Source organism: Pelophylax lessonae (genome assembly GCF_965119305.1).
Source record: "Pelophylax lessonae genome assembly, chromosome: 5".
NCBI classification, from domain to species: domain Eukaryota; kingdom Metazoa; phylum Chordata; class Amphibia; order Anura; family Ranidae; genus Pelophylax; species Pelophylax lessonae.
The window spans coordinates 294,957,451-294,977,337 of record NC_138772.1 but is presented as its reverse complement, the minus strand read 5'-3'; the positions used below and the strand labels follow the sequence as shown (position 1 = coordinate 294,977,337).

Sequence of the window (19,887 nt, the reverse complement as noted above, 5' to 3'; positions counted from 1 at the left end):
CGTGACAATAGTGTTGCATCATAATATTTTTTGAAGTCTGGGACCGCAAGGCCACCTTGATTTTTACCTTTTATTAGTGCTGTATAATGTATTCTGGGTATGTTTTTTTTCCAAATGAATTTGGATACTAAGGATTTCAAAGTTCTAAAATATATTTGGGGTATTGATATCGGCAACATTTGGTATTTTTAGGTAATTTTCGGCAATATTGCCACCTTTATAATGTTAATTCTCCCTATCCAGGATAACAGTCTATATGAAATTATATTTAATTATTTTTTAATTTCATTCAGCAGTGGAATGTAGTTTTCTTTATATAAATTTTCAGGGTCTGTTGTTAATATAATACCTAGATATTTTAATCCTGATTTTTTCCAAGTGAAAGGGAATTCCAGTCTAAATTTTTCCTCTTCCTGTTTCTTAACATTTATGTTAAGTAACTCTGATTTTGCAGGGTTGATTTTTAAATTAGAGAGTTCTCCATATTTTTTCAGGATTTCCATCACATTTGGGAGGGTTATTCTTGGTCTGGAGATGTAGAGCAGCACGTCGTCCGCAAATGTGGCCACCTTATGCTCCACATCTCCCACCTCTATTCCTTTCACATAGGGGGACCTCCTTATAGTTGCCAGAAGGGGTTCGAGGGAGAGGACAAACATCAACAAACAGCAGCGGAGACAGTGGACACCCCTGCCTAGATTCGTTATACATCCCAAATGGTTCTGAGTATATCCCATTCACCTTAACCTTCGCTGTAGGTGGCTATACAATGTTTTTATCCAGGCCATCATTTTTACTCTGATTCCTAGTTCTTCCAGGGTTTTCATCATGAATTCCCAATTAACCCTATCAAATGCTTTTTCCGCATCTATTGATAGTATTTGTCCCTGGGATCCACTCCTAACCATCTGTTGCATCAATAAAATTGTTCTTACTCCATTGTCTCTTCCCTGTCTCCCGGGTATAAAGCCCACCTGGTCGCTATGGACCCATTTCGCCATCAAACTTTTTAACCTGGTTGCTAGCACCTTTGCAAACAGCTTTGTGTCTATATTTAGCAGCAAAATGGGTCTGTAGCTAGGACAAATTAAGGCATCCTTTCCCTCCTTCAAGATAACTGTAATTTCCCCCTTTCCATCTCTTTTTTTTTCTATAAAATTCCTGGCTCTCTTTTTTTTTAGCACCTTCGCTAATTTTTTCCTGATCTTATTATTCCATTTATATTCCTCTTTACTGATCTTATTATTTCCCTGTCTAATTTCCTGTTCTATTAATTCCTTTAGTTCATCTCTTTTTCTATTTAATTGATGTTGGGTCTATTCATTCTGTATATTTTTATGTCTTTGTTCTAGAACATAAATATCTTTTATCAGTCTCTCGTTATGCTCGACCCTCTCTTTTTTCCTCCTGGATCCTTTAGAAATTAGAATTCCCCTCATATAGGCTTTTTGGGTCTCCCAAAGTATATATTTTGATGTTTCTTCTTTTTCGTTTATTTGATAATATAGTTCCAATTCTTTTCTAATTTCTTCTCCCCATTTCTTATCTCTTAATAATTCTTCATTTAATCTCTGGATACCTAATATACTCTACTTCTTGGTGATATGACAACATATGTTTTATGTACTGTGGTTTTACATTCTATTCGTAACTATCCCTCATCACCTATTTAAAGGACTGGTTTTAGTTTTTTTTTTTTCAGTCATAAAATTGTGGATATATTTATTTGGGATTAGCACTGTATATGCATACTTGTTATCAATTATTGCACAAGATCTTTAATGTATTGACTTTGGTATCAAATGATTTTTATACTGTGTTGCACAGCACTTTATCACTTTTGAATTTATATGCACTTTAAACCACATAAGTTGTAGCCCTGGATGTTTTTGTTCTATTTTGTAAATACTACTCTTGATGGGGTTAAACCCAAGTCACCAGAGCTATAAAAAGTTGAATGCAAACTACTGCACCACTGCATTGCATTTGGTTTAAGCCTAGTACACAAGATGAGATTATCAGACAAATGATTGTTAGTTTTTTGGGAGGGTTTTATACATGCTAATCTCCATATCGAAAATTAAAAATTCTGAAGTGATCTCATGTATTTGTATTGTATTTTCAGACAAAAACTGTACTGATTAAACAAAAATCATATGATCTGGTATTGTATGAGAAAAATGTTTGTGTTTGTTCCTATGGAAAATTTCAGACGAAAGCTGTGTACTAACGATCGGATTCGTACAATCGCTTCAAAAACGGTATTTTTTGTACGATATATTGATCGTGTGTATGGGGCTTTAGTATACCTGTGGTTTCATGACATGCTGGATAACATAATCTTTGGTTATCCTTTACATCATATCACACTGCATATAAGGTGCCTAAACATACATTTAGTTGACTAATACATAATAAAAATGTAAAAAAAATATAATAAGAAATGCAGTGTTTTAGTAAGACCCTATTACCATCTTTAGAAATATAAAATAGTTACATGGCTGCAGAGTTTGCAATATCTACTTACAACAGCCACCTCTGCAACAGAAGAGTTATCAGATCAACTCATCCCTCAGAAAATAAAGAACTTTCTGGAATATTGTTGCTTGAAGTTATGGGTTGGCCTCTATATCATTGATTTGGTACTTCTGCTACTTGAAAAGCATCAAATGTTTGAATGTGAAAGCTATTGTGTGGATTTAATTTCTGATTGTTCGAAAGTTTGCTGGTAGCACTAGTAACAAATTGATGCCTTGTAAAGCTCCTTGGATTACCAGGCACTAATATCGCAGGCTTTCAAAATATATGTTGTCCCATTAGATTCCCACATACAATTAGGTGCTGCTAACAGAAGGACAGACATAACCAGGTTAAGGAAGTTCATGGCAATTCATCATCACATTAGCTATGTAAGAAGAGCTTAATACTCTAACCAAATTGTATATCTGTCATCCACAGTGAAAGATGCGCATCCTGACTTTCTTATACATCTCATACCTTAGCAATAAAAAAAAAAATTATGAAACTTTTTTCTTTTAGGCAATCCACAACTGACTAGTTTGGTACGAATCCTTATAAATGTACTGGATGTTAATGAATTTCCCCCTGAGGTGACAGTGCCATATGAGATATCAGCATGTGATAATTCCAAACCAGGACAGGTAAAGCAATTTCTTTTTTTCCAAAACTTCAAATTGCACTATTTATATCTACTGTTTAAAGTCTACCAAAAAAGAGGCATACACTTTTTTGCAGCTCGGCAACTTCTATTTCCTTACTTAACTTATCACTTCCTCTCCCAGTGGTGCCCTGTATGTTAGCCTGCCACTAGGGCAGAAGATGAGGTGACTTGTCAGCAGAACCCTGGTTACAACATATTTGACTGTAACCTTTGCCAAGCCTTTATTTACTATCTGTTTCAACTAGGGAGAAAAAAGTAGATGAAGGTAAGCATACTATAAATAAAGCATTAAACTTAACTTGCAGGACATACCAACAATGTTTTTGGTCTGTAAAGACCCCTTTATCACGGTGACTCATTTTCTAAAGGGGTCTTGCATGTCCCCAAAATATTGTTGATCTCTTGTGCAAGTAAAGCTTATTTTTCTTGCTTAATTTCTCGTGTGAAGACATTTATCCATTGCATATGTCCCCATCATTGCCAACCCACTGCTGAGGACAGTCTTGTGTATGTGCAGTTTGGACTTTTTTACAAACTAGGGAGGTCCCCCTCACTTAAGCTGACCATAGACAGTTCAAATGCTAGCCAGTTCAGCTGGAAGTCTTGCACCATATATGGGCAGGCTGAATGTACCCAAGTTGATTTATTGATCAACTTGGGTACAACCAGCCAGTCAGATTTTACATGCAATTATTACAAGCGGCTGTTATAGCTGCTTGCAATAGTCACTGTATTCTTATGGGGGGGAACAGCATCCCCCCCCCCTTCCCAAGAGAACACAATGGCTTCATGGGAGGGATTTCCCTGCCAACACTGTTGGAATTATTTAATAAAGATGGAGAGGGAAAAAATCAGGCTCACTTCTGCATAGAAACCCATCAGCTTCTAACTTCAGCTTGTTTAATTAAGCTTTGACAATAAAACCTGGAAACTGAAATGGGGGAAAAAATCTCTCCAGCGGAGATCAAGACAGCAATAAATACTGAAAGGAGAGCTAGTCCTTCCCCAATATATGAAAAAGTTTTAACTTGAGTTACTGCTTATTTTTACATTGCAGTTTATTTAAAATAAAAGCAAATTAACCAAAAGCACAATGCAAAAAATCTTAGTATTCATTCTGTTTATTTCCTCTAAGACCCACGTCTTGATTAGGGATGATCGAACTTTTGAAAAGTTCGGTTCGACCAGAACACCCGAACTTCACGAAAGTTCGGTTCGGATTTCAGAACCCCATTGAAATCAATGGGACCCGAACTTCTGTAATCAAAAAACACCATTTTTAAGCCCTAAAACCCAATAAATGCCCCTAAAAAGTGCCTAGGGTTCTGGGTCATGCCCCAGGGACTATTAATCACACAAAAAAAAGTTCTTAAAAATTGTCGTTTTTGATAGATAGCCAATTATTGAAAAAATTAAAAAAAAAAAAAAAAAAGAGATTTCTTTGGATTTAGTGTCTGGGGGGTCTAAAAGGTGTACCTGTGAAGTTTCAGCTCTGTAGCATGTCCAGAACCAGAATTACAGCATACCAAACCTTCAAAAATGACTTTTTTGCTTAACCGCACCTTTCTTTTGCTCCTAATCAACGGCTCAGCCAATGTGTATGATGGGGACATAATGCAGTGCACTGGGAACAAGATTAGAGGTTTTTTTGGAAAAAGGTGCTGTCTCTTTAAATGTGCATATAATTAACGGGTGTATTTCCACAATGGGGCTTTTATTACCAAATGTTTCAAGAAGTCCAAAGATGTATGTAATTGCACTTTATTTCATGTAAAATGGTGTTTGGTGCACTTTAACTTGAAATCTCACAAGAAACAGACATATATGCACGGATACATTGAGGGTTAGGGGTAGGGGCCACAATGTAGTGCAGAGTGAACAAGATTAGAGATGTTTTGGATGAATACTGTTGTCTCTTGACTTTGAATAGAAGTAAAGGATGCTTAAAAATTGGGCATTTGGTGGTGCGGACGATGCCTTGACACCATATCCCTATGAAAGTGCTGGTAATGAAAGCAATAATTGCCTTTGTAAGGAAAAAAATTACAATGATATGCATCTGTGTGACAGGTGCGCAAAAATTGTTGTTTGGGTGTTGGCGGAGCCATACCACTGTAAGCCCAAAGAGCTGGTGTTGAAGAAGGCGTAAAAATTATGAAGGTGTGCACCTGTGGAACAGGTGCGCAAACATGGTAGTTTTGGTGTTGGCGGAGCCTCCCCACCATAACCCCAAAGAGCTGGCTTTGAAGGAGGCCCAAAAATTGTAAAGGTGTGCACCTGTGGAACAGGTTCGCAAACATGGTAGTTTTTGTTTAGCATAGCCTCCCCACCTTAACCCCAAAGAGCTGGTGTTGAAGGAGGCCCAAAAATTGTAAAGGTGTGCACCTGTGGAACAGGTGCGCAAACATTGTAGTTTTTGTTTTAGCATAGCCTCCCCACCTTAACCCCAAAGAGCTGGTGTTGAAGGAGGCCCAAAAATTGTAAAGGTGTGCACCTGTGGAACAGGTGCGCAAACATTGTCGTTTTTGTTTTAGCATAGCCTCCCCACCTTAACCCCAAAGAGCTGGTGTTGAAGGAGGCCCAAAAATTGTAAAGGTGTGCACCTGTGGAACAGGTGCGCAAACATTGTCGTTTTTGTTTTAGTATAGCCTCCCCACCTTAACCCCAAAGAGCTGGTGTTGAAGGAGGCCCAAAAATTGTAAAGGTGTGCACCTGTGGAACAGGTGCGCAAACATTGTCGTTTTTGTTTTAGTATAGCCTCCCCACCTTAACCCCAAAGAGCTGGTGTTGAAGGAGGCCCAAAAATTGTAAAGGTGTGCACCTGTGGAACAGGTGCGCAAACATTGTCGTTTTTGTTTTAGCATAGCCTCCCCACCTTAACCCCAAAGAGCTGGTGTTGAAGGAGGCCCAAAAATTGTAAAGGTGTGCACCTGTGGAACAGGTGCGCAAACATTGTCGTTTTTGTTTTAGCATAGCCTCCCCACCTTAACCCCAAAGAGCTGGTGTTGAAGGAGGCCCAAAAATTGTAAAGGTGTGCACCTGTGGAACAGGTGCGCAAACATTGTCGTTTTTGTTTTAGCATAGCCTCCCCACCTTAACCCCAAAGAGCTGGTGTTGAAGGAGGCCCAAAAATTGTAAAGGTGTGCACCTGTGGAACAGGTGCGCAAACATTGTCGTTTTTGTTTTAGTATAGCCTCCCCACCTTAACCCCAAAGAGCTGGTGTTGAAGGAGGCCCAAAAATTGTAAAGGTGTGCACCTGTGGAACAGGTGCGCAAACATTGTCGTTTTTGTTTTAGTATAGCCTCCCCACCTTAACCCCAAAGAGCTGGTGTTGAAGGAGGCCCAAAAATTGTAAAGGTGTGCACCTGTGGAACAGGTGCGCAAACATTGTCGTTTTTGTTTTAGCATAGCCTCCCCACCTTAACCCCAAAGAGCTGGTGTTGAAGGAGGCCCAAAAATTGTAAAGGTGTGCACCTGTGGAACAGGTGCGCAAACATTGTCGTTTTTGTTTTAGCATAGCCTCCCCACCTTAACCCCAAAGAGCTGGTGTTGAAGGAGGCCCAAAAATTGCAAAGGTGTGCACCTGTGGAACAGGTGCGCAAACATTGTCGTTTTTGTCATAACCAAAATGAGGTTCTGTGAACGTAAAGAGAATGAGAGGAGGGTTTGAGGGTGGCACCATGGTCCAGGCTTAAACTGAGGCTCAACTGCCACATCACAACGATAGCCTAGTCTACAAGGTCTGCATCAGGTGCATCAAAGCTTGATATCCACGACTGATTCATCTTAATGAATGTCAAACGGTCGACTGAGTCGGTGGAGAGTCTAGTTCGATGGTCTGTGACGAATCCTCCTGCTGCGCTGAATGCCCGTTCCGATAGGACACTGGAAGCAGGGCAGGCCAACAACTCCATGGCATACTGGGCCAGTTCTGGCCAGTGGTCTAATCTTAAGACCCAGTATGCCAGTGGATCGGATTCGTCACATGAAAAGCCCTCTGTGTCACTTTGTGCCCTCACGTAATCGTCCACCATGTGATGCAGACGGTGTCGATGCGATGTGGCAGCTGAGAGGCCTGGGCGGTGAGGACTAAAAAAAGACCGAAAGGCATCCGTCAACCGCACGCCTTCTCCAACGCTCCTCTCGTGACCACCAGTAGAATCCATGGTAGGTTGTCCCCGCCCCTGCACCCTACGGGAGTCGGGGAACATGTTCACCAGATTCCTCTTGAGACTGTCCTCAAGGGATTTGATCCTGTGGACTCTATGGGTGGATGGGAAAAGCTCCGAGACTTTACACTTGTACCGGGGGTCAAGTAGGGTGGCCAACCAATAGTGGTTAGTCTCTTTAATGGCCTTGATTCTGGGGTCCTTTCGCAGGCTCTGGAGCATGATGTTTCCCATGCGTCGCAAATTAGCGAAGGCCTGAGAAGCTGACTCCTCGGGGTCACTCATAACGACATTATCTTCAACGGGCTCCTCCTCCTCCCAGCCACGTACTACTCCAAAGTGTCCCGAGGGAGTCAAACTAGGCCTTGCAGATTGCCGCATGTCTTCCTCCTCCTCCTCCTCAAACCCTGCAAAAGTTCCCGCAGAATCGTCCTCCTCCTCCTCTTCCACCCCTGGATCCTGCTCGGGCCTCTGGGAGCTAGGCATAATGGGGTCAGGATTCTCAGGATAAAGGGGGCCTTGAGAGGCAAGGAAGTCCTCCTCTTCCTCCTGCTGCTCTGCCTCCAGTGCCCTGTCCATAATGCCACGCAGAGTGTGCTCCAACAAAAACAGTACCGGTAGGGTGTCACTGATGCATGCGCTGTCCCGGCTTACCATCCTTGTGGCCTCCTCAAATGGCGAGAGGACAGCGCATGCATCCTTAATCAAAAGCCACTGCCGTGGTGAAAAGAAGCCCAGGCGCGCAGAGCCAGTGCTGGTGCCGTACTCGCATAGGTATTCATTGAGGGCCCTCTGCTGCGTGTACAGGCGCTGCAGCATAGCCAAGGTGGAGTTCCAGCGGGTGGGCATGTCACAGATGAGGCGGTGTACCGGCAGGTGAAACTCGCGCTGCACTTCGGCCAAACGTGCAGTGGCACTGTACGACCGCCTGAAGTGACTGCACACCCTTCTTGCCATCCTTAGCACATCCTGCATTCCCGGGTACGAGTTCAAAAACCGCTGTACCACGAGATTCAGGACATGCGCCAGGCATGGCACATGGGTTAACTTTCCCTGACGAAGGGCGGCCAGGAGGTTTGACCCATTATCAGTAACCACCATCCCTGGCTGCAGCTGGCGTGGTGTCAACCACCTCTGGGCCTGTGCCTGCAGAGCCCCAAGAATCTGAGGGGCAGTGTGCTGCCTGTCCCCTAGACACACAAGCTGCAGCACTGCGTGACACCTTTTGGCCTGAGACATAGAATAGCCCTTTGAACGTTTACGTGGTATCTCATCATATTCAAAGGACCATTCTGCAGAGGAGGGCATGGAGGAGGTAGAGGAGGAGGAGCAGGAGGGGGTAGAAGTGATCGATCTACCCGGATCAGCGACACCACCAGCTGTTTGCAGACGTGGGGGCAACACTGGCTGCAGCACCGAGCCCTGGCTACAATCCCTTCCACTGGCAAGCAGTGTCACCCAGTGAGCAGTGACAGAAATGTACCGTCCCTGCCCATGTTTGCTTGACCAAGTGTCAGCCGTCAAGTGTATCTTACGGCTGACTGACTTGGCCAGGGATGACACTACATTGCCTTCCACATGTTGGTATAGGGATGGCAGGGCCTTACGGGAAAAGTAATGCCGACTTGGCACCTGCCACTGTGGAACTGCACATTTTGCGAAGTCACGGAAGGGAGCAGACTCTACCAGGTTAAATGGTAATAGTTGCAGAGCCAGTAGTTTAGCCAAACTACTGTTTAGACGCTGGGCATGTGGGTGGCGGGGAGTATACATTTTTTTTCGTTCCAGCATGTGTGGAATCGAAATTTGGCGTCTAGATGATACAGCTGGTGGTGTGCTGGAGGTAGATGCGACACTGCCTGCTATATCATCATCCCTGCCAGTGGAGGCTGCCAACAGGTGACGAGTGACTATAGCAGGGCCAGGAACAGACTGATGTGCAGGTGGAGCAGGTGGAGCAGATGGAGCATGAGGAGGAGCGCGAGGAGAACTAGGAGGCCGACTGACCAATCTTTGGCCCTTTTGTGGGTTCTTTAAATGCTCCTGCCAACGGGCCGAGTGGTGGGTTGTCAAATGCCTGTTTAGGCAGCTTGTACCCAGGTGGTTGACATTTTTGCCACGTTTTATACCCTTCTTACAAATCTTGCAGATCGCAACTGTTTTATCTGCATGGGATATCTCAAAAAAGGCCCAGCAAGATGAGGTGTGTATAGTGGCCCGGGAGACAACAGGTGCGGCCTTAGATGGAGTAGGCCGTCTGCTCTCCCCTCTTGCTTGCTCTGCCTCCTCCTCAACCTCAGACCCAACATCTGACTCCATCAAAGACTGAGCATCAGGCCTGGCCTGGGAGACAACAGGTGCGGCCTTAGATGGAGCGGGCCGTCTGCTCTCCCCTCTTGTTTGCTCTGCCTCCTCCTCAACCTCAGACCCAACATCTGATTCTATCAAAGACTGAGCATCAGGCCTGGCCTGGGAGACAACAGGTGCGGCCTTAGATGGAGCAGGCCGTCTGCTCTCCCCTCTTGTTTGCTCTGCCTCCTCCTCAAACTCAGACCCAACATCAGACTCCATAAAGGACTGAGCATCAGGCTGGAGTAGATGGCCGACACTGTGGTCAAACAGCTCAGCTGACTCCTCTGCCATGTCTGAAATTGGGTCTAAGGGAGGACATGAGGTGGACATGGACTCATCTTTATTTGTTCTGACAACTGCAGAAGACTGACCACTTTTCTCTGCCTGGGTCACTGTAGTTGCAGATGATGCCGATGATGAGGGTTTGTTCATATAGTCCACCACCTCCTGTACATACTGTGGACGTATAGCTTGGCCACTGCCGGAGAACAATCCAAATGGTGGCCTGGCTGAGGACTGACCACCACGTCCACCCCTGCCTCTAGACACCCTAGAAGCTGTGCCCCTTTCCGCAGCAGGGCCACGTATGCCTTTTCTTGGTCTACCAGGCATATTTCTCAATGATGCGTTGGCAACTGTGTGCGGTGAAAAACGCACACTGCTATGCGACCCACAGTTGTCGCTGGATACAGCACAGCAGTTGCGGTTCACGCACAGTAGCAAAGCCTTTTGCACAGTGGACCTAACGCTTTGAACAACAGGCGTTAGGTTGTCACTGATGCGTTGGCAACTGTGTGCGGTGAAAAACGCACACTGCTATGCGACCCACAGTTGTCGCTGGATACAGCACAGCAGTTGCGTGTCACGCACAGTTGCAAAGGCTTTTGTACAGTGCACCTAACGCTTTGAACAACAGGCGTTAAGTTGTCACTGATGCGTTGGCAACTGTGTGCGGTGAAAAACGCACACTGCTATGCGACCCACAGTTGTCGCTGGATACAGCACAGCAGTTGCGGTTCACGCACAGTAGCAAAGCCTTTTGCACAGTGGACCTAACGCTTTGAACAACAGGCGTTAGGTTGTCACTGATGCGTTGGCAACTGTGTGCGGTGAAAAACGCACACTGCTATGCGACCCACAGTTGTCGCTGGATACAGCACAGCAGTTGCGTGTCACGCACAGTTGCAAAGGCTTTTGTACAGTGCACCTAACGCTTTGAACAACAGGCGTTAAGTTGTCACTGTATTTTGCTGCCTAGCAAGCACGTATACCTGCTGTGATACAGCAGCACTGTGCCACGTGCTCACTAAACAGAACCCTCACACTTTCCCTACAGAAACTAAATTTTCAAATCTAACTAATGTAGTACAAAGTTCCCTAACTACACTAGATATCCCTTTCCACTAAATAGAAAGCTCCATACAGCAGAAGACTGACACTGTCCCTTAAGTTTTTTTTTTTTTTTTTTTTTTTAACTCTAAGAACCAGCACAATCGCTGTATCTAACTACACTGGCTGTAAGCTAAATACAATTCTGCTATATGGAGCTTTAGAACCACTCGATATGTAGGAAATGTAGTGTAGCAAGCAGGAGTCAGACAGAACTGCTTCAACTCTCTTCAACAGGCTCTGGATAACTGTGCTAGGGGTTAGGCGGGGCCATCTTATATAGTGTGGGGCGTATTCACTCCTGATTGGCCTCTGGTCCCCGTAGTCACTCCAATCACGTTCCTAGGAGACTCCTGCCCCCTCATTGGCTTTTGCAGACGTTTCTGGGCCAATCACGGGCTTTTAAAGCCCAGTTCCTGTCCCAGTGCATTTTGGGCGGTTCTGGTGGCCGAATACCGAACTTTTGCCGCAAAAAGTTCGGTATTCGGCCGAATATCGAACATCCAATGTTCGGGTCGAACCGATGGTCGACCCGAACCGTTCGATCATCCCTAGTCTTAATGTTTGTTACTCTTTTTTACTTGGATGATAACTTTTGCTTTTTTTCACTTACTATCTTATGTATTATATTCAACAATATCACTGGGAAGCAATGATGGAAATGCACTTTACATTTCACTTCCTTCGCTTCCCTTTGTTCTCTCACACTGTCTTTGTCTGTTAAAAGCCTACTGAATCCTAGAATAAATATTTCCTATCTTTTGTATAAGCTTGATGTAAGTAGTGTTTACATAAAAAGTAGAAATGTTTCGTACAGTGTGTATTTTCTGTCTGCTTTCAGATCGTCCAAATTATTGGTGCTGCTGACAAGGATATGTCACCTGCAGGGCAGAAATTTTCCTTCAGACTGCCACCTGATGGTTCCACAAACCCCAATTTTACCATCCATGACTTTAAAAGTAAGGATCTTGATTACATACATTTTCTATTTTCAAATTGTGACATGCATTAGTATTTCAGAAAGAAAACAAATATATTTGATATATGCCTGTACACATTGCTGTCATTTTATTTCTTTTCTGGCTCATTGCAGCTGTTTTATGACAAACATATATTTTTTTCCCCCAGGAATATCTCACAAAAAAAAGTTATATTTGTATTTCAAATAAAAATATGCTTAGTGCGCAAAAGTTTTATTCCTATATAAATATCTCCAAAATGTATGGTATGATAATTAGAATTATAGGTTTAAACTCTTGAACACCGCTTGGAAACTTTGTAATTATTTTTTAAACCATGTACTGTGCCTAACCATATCTTCATTAGAATTGAACCCAGAATAAAATTAGATTAAGATTACATTTTATTAATATGGATGTTCTGAATTAATTCTAAATTTTAGTTTTATTTTTGTAATTTCGGAATTCCAAAAGGTTTGTGGGAGAAAGGGTATAAAGGCTTATCCTAGAAGTTTTTTTGCCTTATATTTGTTTTTTCTGTTTTCTGGATAACCTTAGCTTAACTTCCATTACTACCAGATGCCACCCTTCTATCTTAATATCCCTGGTTGACTTTTTTAAAGAAAGGTTTAAACAGTTTTTTTGGCCCCAGTGCTTCATCAAGCAGGGATTTCAGCTGATTTCCAAACCAATCTGCAGAAATGTACTTAATTTTCTGTTCAAACCTGGTTTGGATTTGCATTGGGTATTTTTAAAGCGTTTGAGTGAACCACAATGGATAAAGCTTTTTAGAACAATGCTCATTTATAAAAAAGAAAACTGGATAAACATCTGTAGAAGGTGGCCTTTAAGGGCACATACATGAGACAGATATTAGACACAAAACTAAAAAAGAACCAGGTTTATTGGCTGAACATCCCAATGTGACAAATGTGGCAAGGTAGACACGTTTCACACACTAGTATGTGTGCTTAATCATTTCCATATATCATTAGGTAATGATTAAGCACACATACTTGTGTGTGAAACACGTCTACCTTGCCACATTTTTCACATTGGGATGTTCAGCCAATAAACCTTAATTTTGATCACACCTGGAGTGCAGCCATTTCTTCTATGATTAATTATCCACGGAGGTGAGCCTAGGCGTGCACCGGTCTGTCATCAGGCTTCTGGAATCACCTAGAGCAGTGAGTTCTCTTCTCTTTTGTTGCTGTAATATTTTGCCAAGGAGTATGGAGTCCTGTACCACCGCAGGTGGATTTTTTGCAGACCCTCCCTAAAGTTGGTACTCCAGTCAAAGTGTGGTTTAGTTTAATGGCACGTTGCCATTGACTTTCTGTAAATGTCTTCTGTAGATCAGTCTCCCATTTTAAATAGGGATTGGATTTTGTAAATTATATTTTATCATGTAGGGCAAGATATAATTTGCCTATACCTTTTGTGTGATTCTCGCTTTTGAAGCAGAATGAGTATACAGATTCAGGAATGGCTAAATGGCCCGAGTTAATGGAGGAGATTAATCTGGTAATTCTAACGTAAGTTAGGTATTCTTTAGAAAAAGCAGGAAACCTAGCACATAGCTCCTCAAAGGGGAGGTCCCTGCTTGAGGTCAGGTATAGTTTCCAGGCCAAAGGATGTCCAACGCCTGACATTCAGGCCTGGAGATAGAAGGGATAGGGCTTTCAGTGGAATAGGTATATAGTGTTGTTGGATATGAGCTCCCGTATGTTTTAGAAAATATGTCCAAGCATGTATAATGGCAGATATAGTAGGATGTCGCGAGAGAGTATGGTGCGTGGTCAAAGGGATACACAGAATAAGGTCGGCTAAGTCATGGGGCAGGGCTTCCACCTGTTCTGTTTGTCTCCATAAGGGGGCTTGGGCTGGATGCAGCCAATGTACAGATAAAGTCAGAATAGCAGCTGCATGATAGTCTCTAATATCTGGCACCCCCATCCCCCAGCCATGGTATGTTTAATCTGCAATCCTTGTGAGCATCTAGACCTCTTATCTTCCCATATAAACCTAGATAATAGGGATTGAATGTACACTTTTACATTTGTGTGTTTCTAGAGACATAGACATTATATTTTTTTCATGATACTTCACTTATATGTGCCTCTAAAAGCTTTAACTATGGTGGCTTTAAAGTTCTATTGATTAGTGACACTTCTTGCCAGGACATACAATAATATGGTGACATTTAATGGTAAGCTAACAAGCATATAAAGCTCAAATAAGTTAAACAAAATTACATTGTGTGCCAATATTTCTCCCAAGGAAGGTTTGAAAAATAACATTGTTTGCAGCACCACAATATAAGTCAAAGAGGGCATGAAATGGATTTATTGCAAATGCTGGTTAGCATGAATCATTTCTCTTTTCTGAAATTCTACATTCACCATAGGACAATGTCCAATGAACTTTGAAGAGTACCAATGTCTACTGAACCATTTGTCAGAATATATTTTCCATACAACCAAAGCCATAGCATACGTATATGTGTGTATGTCTGTGCGGAGCTGTGCTATTTATGTTAGGCCTTTAAGCACAAATGTTCAAGAACAAACTCCTATGTGGAAAAAACCCTAAATCATGTTTTATCGGATTTGGACTTGAAATACCCTCAGTATGTCACTTATCTGTTTTAGTGGATCATTTATTACCAAACATACTATCTTAAATAAGCTGGAGGGGACAACTGAGACAAAGAGATTAGAGCATCCTTTTTAGAAGTATTTTATGCCAAAAAAGAAAAGTAATGTCATGAAGGGGAAATATTTCAGATGTACTTTGTTGTGTATAAATGTCACAAACAGCAGCTTGGTGATAAATTGAGCTTCAGGAAAAAAAGGCGAAACACACTGATTTCTGTTTTGTACAGCAATAAGTAAAGAGCCTTAGAGGTTTTATTAGCATTTTGATTTGGTAAAAAGAAAAACACTCTAAAGTAGTCTTGTGCTGATATGTTGAAAAAGAAAAAACAAAACAAAAACAATAGTATCTTATAGATCTGATTAGAGTAGATTAAATTATTAACAATACACCTATTACGGTATACTTATAAAAAGCCTGTGCATTTTAAATTTAACTTATGATGAAAAAATAAAGAAACCTTCAATACATGTTGCAAGCTAATGGATCATGCACATTGACTTATTTGCAGGCATATTGACACTCAGGAGCCCCAATAGGAATTAATTACAAAATATGCTGTATTCGTGTATAGGTGTGTACAGGCAAATGTTTATGGGTGTATTTTCTCATACAAGAAAGTTTTACATTTGGGGAAAATATGTCCATACGCATCAACGCATGTGCCTGTAAATCCAAGTATTGATGTTTACACACATATACCCGCATACAGCATAATTTGTAATTTATTTCTATGAACATAATTACACAGCAGCTTTGCCTCCTGGGTGCCATGAATACAGGCACATTTTATGCCTTATATCCATATGCCTGTAAATGCATCCATGTGCATGAGCCCTAAAACAGTGTACTGTTGATTTACTGAAGGAACAAGAAGCTGGTTACTTAGAAAACTGCAACTCTTTACAAAGTAAATTTTGTACTGATATAAGTAAATAAGATGAAGCTGTTTTAATTTCAATCAACCAAGTATATGCTAAAAAACTTGCTTTTTTAAATTTCCCTTGTACTTGTTTGCTTACTCAAAGTGAACACAGGTTTACTTTATTAGTCTTTCTTTGTTAAATGAATATCTTCTATTTCTTCAGTAAATAAACTCTGATAAGTAGATGCAGTAAAATAAGAAGTGGGACATATTTGCAACTCTCAAATTTTCCTTTAAAACTAGGTCATGACAGAATTCTTCTCATTCTTCCAAGCTTTCCTATGCAACCTTGAAGACCCATTCTCCTATCTGCATATATTACTGCTTGTGATTATATTTACTGTTTGATGTGTAAACATCAATTGTGATACTTGCACCTATACATTTACTATTAGTCTTCAGTATGTGTTCATGTGTTCATGTACCAAAAAATACACATGACCCATTTTCCCAACCCAAAGCAATGCAGAGCAAATGTCTATTGGTATATTCATTGCCATGAATTAAGGGTTCAGAGGGGCCAGATGCACCTTGGGGGTTCATTAGAAATGAAAATACTCATCCCCACACCACACCTATCCATGTATAATATAATATTGTAATAGGAAACCTTAATACATTACTAAATGGTGCAACCAAACTTGCTATCAACAGGTTTATTTTGTATATAATTTCATCTGCTCTCTGTATCATCACTTTGACTACATTTTTTTTCTACTCAATAATATTTTATTTTATTATTATTAACTACATATTTTTTCATCATATTCCTTGAGCTAATAGTTTTTACAGGTTCACTTAAAGTGATTGTAAAGTCTCATTTTTTTTCTATTAAAATAACATACATGTTATACTTACCTCCTCTATGCAGTGGTTTACACAGGGCAGCCCAGATCCTCCTCTTCTCTGGCCCCTCTTTGTTGCTCCTGGCCCCGGCCTCCTGTTGAGTGCCCCCACAGCAAGCAGTTTGTTATGGGGGCACCCAAGCCGAGCTGCAGCTCTGTGTATCCATTCAGACATGGAGCTGCCATTCGGCCCTGCCCCCTCTCTCTCCTGATTGGCTAACTGAGTTTGATTGACAACAGTGGGAGCTAATGGTGCCGCTGCTGTGTCTCAGCCAAACCGGGGAGAGAGTACTGGACAGCTGAGGCAATTGTGGACATCGCTGGATCTAGATGGGGCTCAGGTAAATATTAGGAGGGCTGAAGGGGGCTGCTGCACATAGAAGCTTTTTATCTTAAGGCATAGAATTCAATAAGATAAAAAACCTTCTGACTTTACAAACTCTTTGAATTAAATGTGAAAAAATGTACAATAAAAAATAATAAAAACGTTTATTAAATGTGAGTAATTGTAAAGTGAAAAATAACCATGATTATTTATTTTTCAGATAACTCAGCTGGCATAGTTGCTCAAAGACATGGGTATAGCCGGAGACAGAAAGAATTCTATCTTCTCCCAGTGGTGGTAGAGGACAGCAGTTATCCTATTCAAAGCAGTACAAGCACACTGACCATTAGAGTTTGCAGATGTGATTCAAGAGGAGTGGTCCTTTCTTGCAATGTGGAAGCTATTTTTTTACCTGTTGGACTAAGCACAGGAGCTTTGGTAGCAATTTTACTGTGCATTATCATACTTCTAGGTGAGTTTTTTGCAAATTAATCTTCCTATATAGCTCAGACGGCCATATTTGAGCTTCATTATAGAATAAACCAATTGTAACACAGTAAAAATATGGTGGGGCTGTTTTACTAAAACTGGAGAGTACAAAATCTGGTGCAGCTGTGCACGATAGCCAATCAGCTTGTAACTTCAGCTTGTTCAATTAAGCTTTGACAATAAAACCTAGAAGATGATTGGTTAATATTTAGTTGGTACATAAGTTCACACTCCCAGATGGAACCCCCCCCCCCGCCTTCCTAGGAGTTTAGTGCCTATCAGCATTAAGCACTGCCTCCATCTAGTGATCATAATATTCTTTATTCCAGATTCACACTATTCTTATGCATAACGGACATCAGACCTGAATAGAAAATAGCCTAGTAACATCTACATTGGCCAGCATTTGCACAGAACAAATGTGCATGCAGTTTTTCTTTTTTTTTTTTCAAATACAATCCCAGTCAAGATGAAAGGGATGATTTCAGATTTTGTTTTTTACAATTTTCTTTGCATCTTTCAGTGACCCAAATTATGTTTAAACTGTATACCCTAATGTGACCCTGAAGTAAATATTCTGCATTGTACTACAGTATATATATATATATAGTTTAGATATGAAAGTATTTACTTCCAGCCCACATGACATAATATGATGTCATGAACTTTGAGGGTGTATATCTGGATGATGCCTGCAGCTACAGTCATTATCTGTTTCAGCTACTGATTCTGTACACTGTAAAAGCCATCTGAGCAGCTGGTTCGCTTTTACAGGCAGTGGGAAGAAACGTCTGCTCCCCCGCCTTCCATTAGCTCCTCTCCAGACTCTCCTGTTCGATTGGGAAGCTGGAGGTCCGTCCCGGCAGCGGCGACTGGTTACTAAAAAGCTGGGAGGCTGGAAGTAAAGTCATGATGTCACTTTTGGCTCTGGCAGATGTAAACACTGCCATTTTTCCCCCCTAGAAAGCAGAGATCATTTTTTTTTTATCCCATGCTTTCTAGGGTAGAGGAGATATCTGGGGTCTTATAAACCCTAGATATCTCCATAAAGAGGAACTGTCGTGCATTATTTCTATCACAAGGAAATTCTTGTGATATGAATAAAAAAATAAATAAAGGGACAGTGTACGCAGAAGCGAGCGCTTACTTAGGTCGCACCTGCATATGGAACCACACATGCAAGTTATTGCTGTGAATGTTATAGTGAGAGCAATATTTATAGTACTAGATCTCCTCTGTAACTCTAAACTGGTAACTTGTAAACATTTTTAAATTGTCGCCTATTGACATTTTTAAGTACTGTCGTTTGGTGCCAATGTGCAATTTTAAAGCCTGATATGTTAGGTATCTACAGTATTTGCTCGGTGTAACATCATCTTTTATACTTGACAAAAAAATTGGGTTATATATTGTGTTTTTGTGCATTAAAATTCATTAAAGTGTATTTTTCCCAAACTATTGCATTTGAAAAATTGCTGTGCTAATGTGACATTATTGCAACAAATAGCAACAACAACCATTTTATTCTCTAGGGTCTCTGCTAAAAAAAATATATAATGTTTGGGGTTCTCAGTAATTTTCTAGCAAAAAAAATACTGTACATGTAGGAGAGAAATGTCAGAATGGGCCTGGGTAGGAAGTAGTTAAAGGTTATATAATTTTATTGACATTTTTCCTTTTGTTTTTATAGTTATTGTAGTACTCTACGTAGCATTAAGAAGACAGAAAAAAAAGGATGGCCTAATGACCTCAAAAGAAGATATAAGGGACAATGTTATCCATTATGATGATGAAGGAGGTGGGGAGGAGGACACACAGGCCTTTGACATTGGTGCTCTAAGAAATCCAAAGGTGATTGAAGACAATAATGTTCGCAGAGATATAAAACCTGAACCTTTGTGTCTGCCTCGTCAAAAACCACCAGCAGAATATAACAGTGATATCAGAGATTTTATCAATGAAAAGCTTCAGGAGCATGATGTGGACCCAAATGCTCCACCATATGACTCACTAGCTACTTATGCCTATGAAGGTTCAGGATCTGTGGCTGAATCATTGAGCTCTATAGAGTCACTACGAATGGAGACGGATCAGAATTATGATTTTTTAAGTGACTGGGGACCTCGTTTTAAATTCTTGGCAGAAATGTTTGGAGAAGAAAATTATAATGCTGGCAACATTACTTAACTTATAGACTGAAAATTACCAACAATCAACAAGCTTTATCTAGACTATGTAAAAAAAAAAAAAAAAAACAACAAAAAAAAACGTTTTATACTTAAATGCTACAATATTTATCATACTGTCAGTTTTCGTTTGTTTCACAGCTGGAAGGTTGATCCTGTAATGAAATAAAAATGTTTTTGCTATTTTTCATTGAAACTGAGAAACTCAGGTGTGTTATCTACAATTTAATGAAATGACACTTTGAGAATAAATATAATTTATTGGCATTATGGTGGAAAGAGAGGAAGATTTTCTTAATTCCACGGAAGTGCCTGCTGAAGCCTTTGTCCTGATATATGCAGTGAAAACCAGGAAAGAGTTTTAAATACAAATGTGATGTCAAAGACACGGCAGAAGCAAATATTTCA

General features: G+C 41.0%; 1 protein-coding gene across 2 annotated transcripts in view; it reads left to right on the top strand.

The window, feature by feature from the left end:
- The window catches only part of CDH12 (cadherin 12), a 1,418,552-nt gene extending 1,398,897 nt beyond the window's left edge, over positions 1–19,655 (top strand). For both annotated transcript variants that reach the window (XM_082259248.1, XM_082259247.1), the window contains 4 exons: positions 3,040–3,161; positions 11,934–12,051; positions 17,025–17,276; positions 18,984–19,655. In XM_082259248.1, the coding sequence (XP_082115374.1) occupies positions 3,040–3,161; positions 11,934–12,051; positions 17,025–17,276; positions 18,984–19,480 (989 nt within the window). In that variant the 3' untranslated portion in view covers positions 19,481–19,655. The remainder of the gene's footprint in view (positions 1–3,039; positions 3,162–11,933; positions 12,052–17,024; positions 17,277–18,983) is intronic.
- The last annotated feature ends 232 nt before the right edge of the window (positions 19,656–19,887 follow it).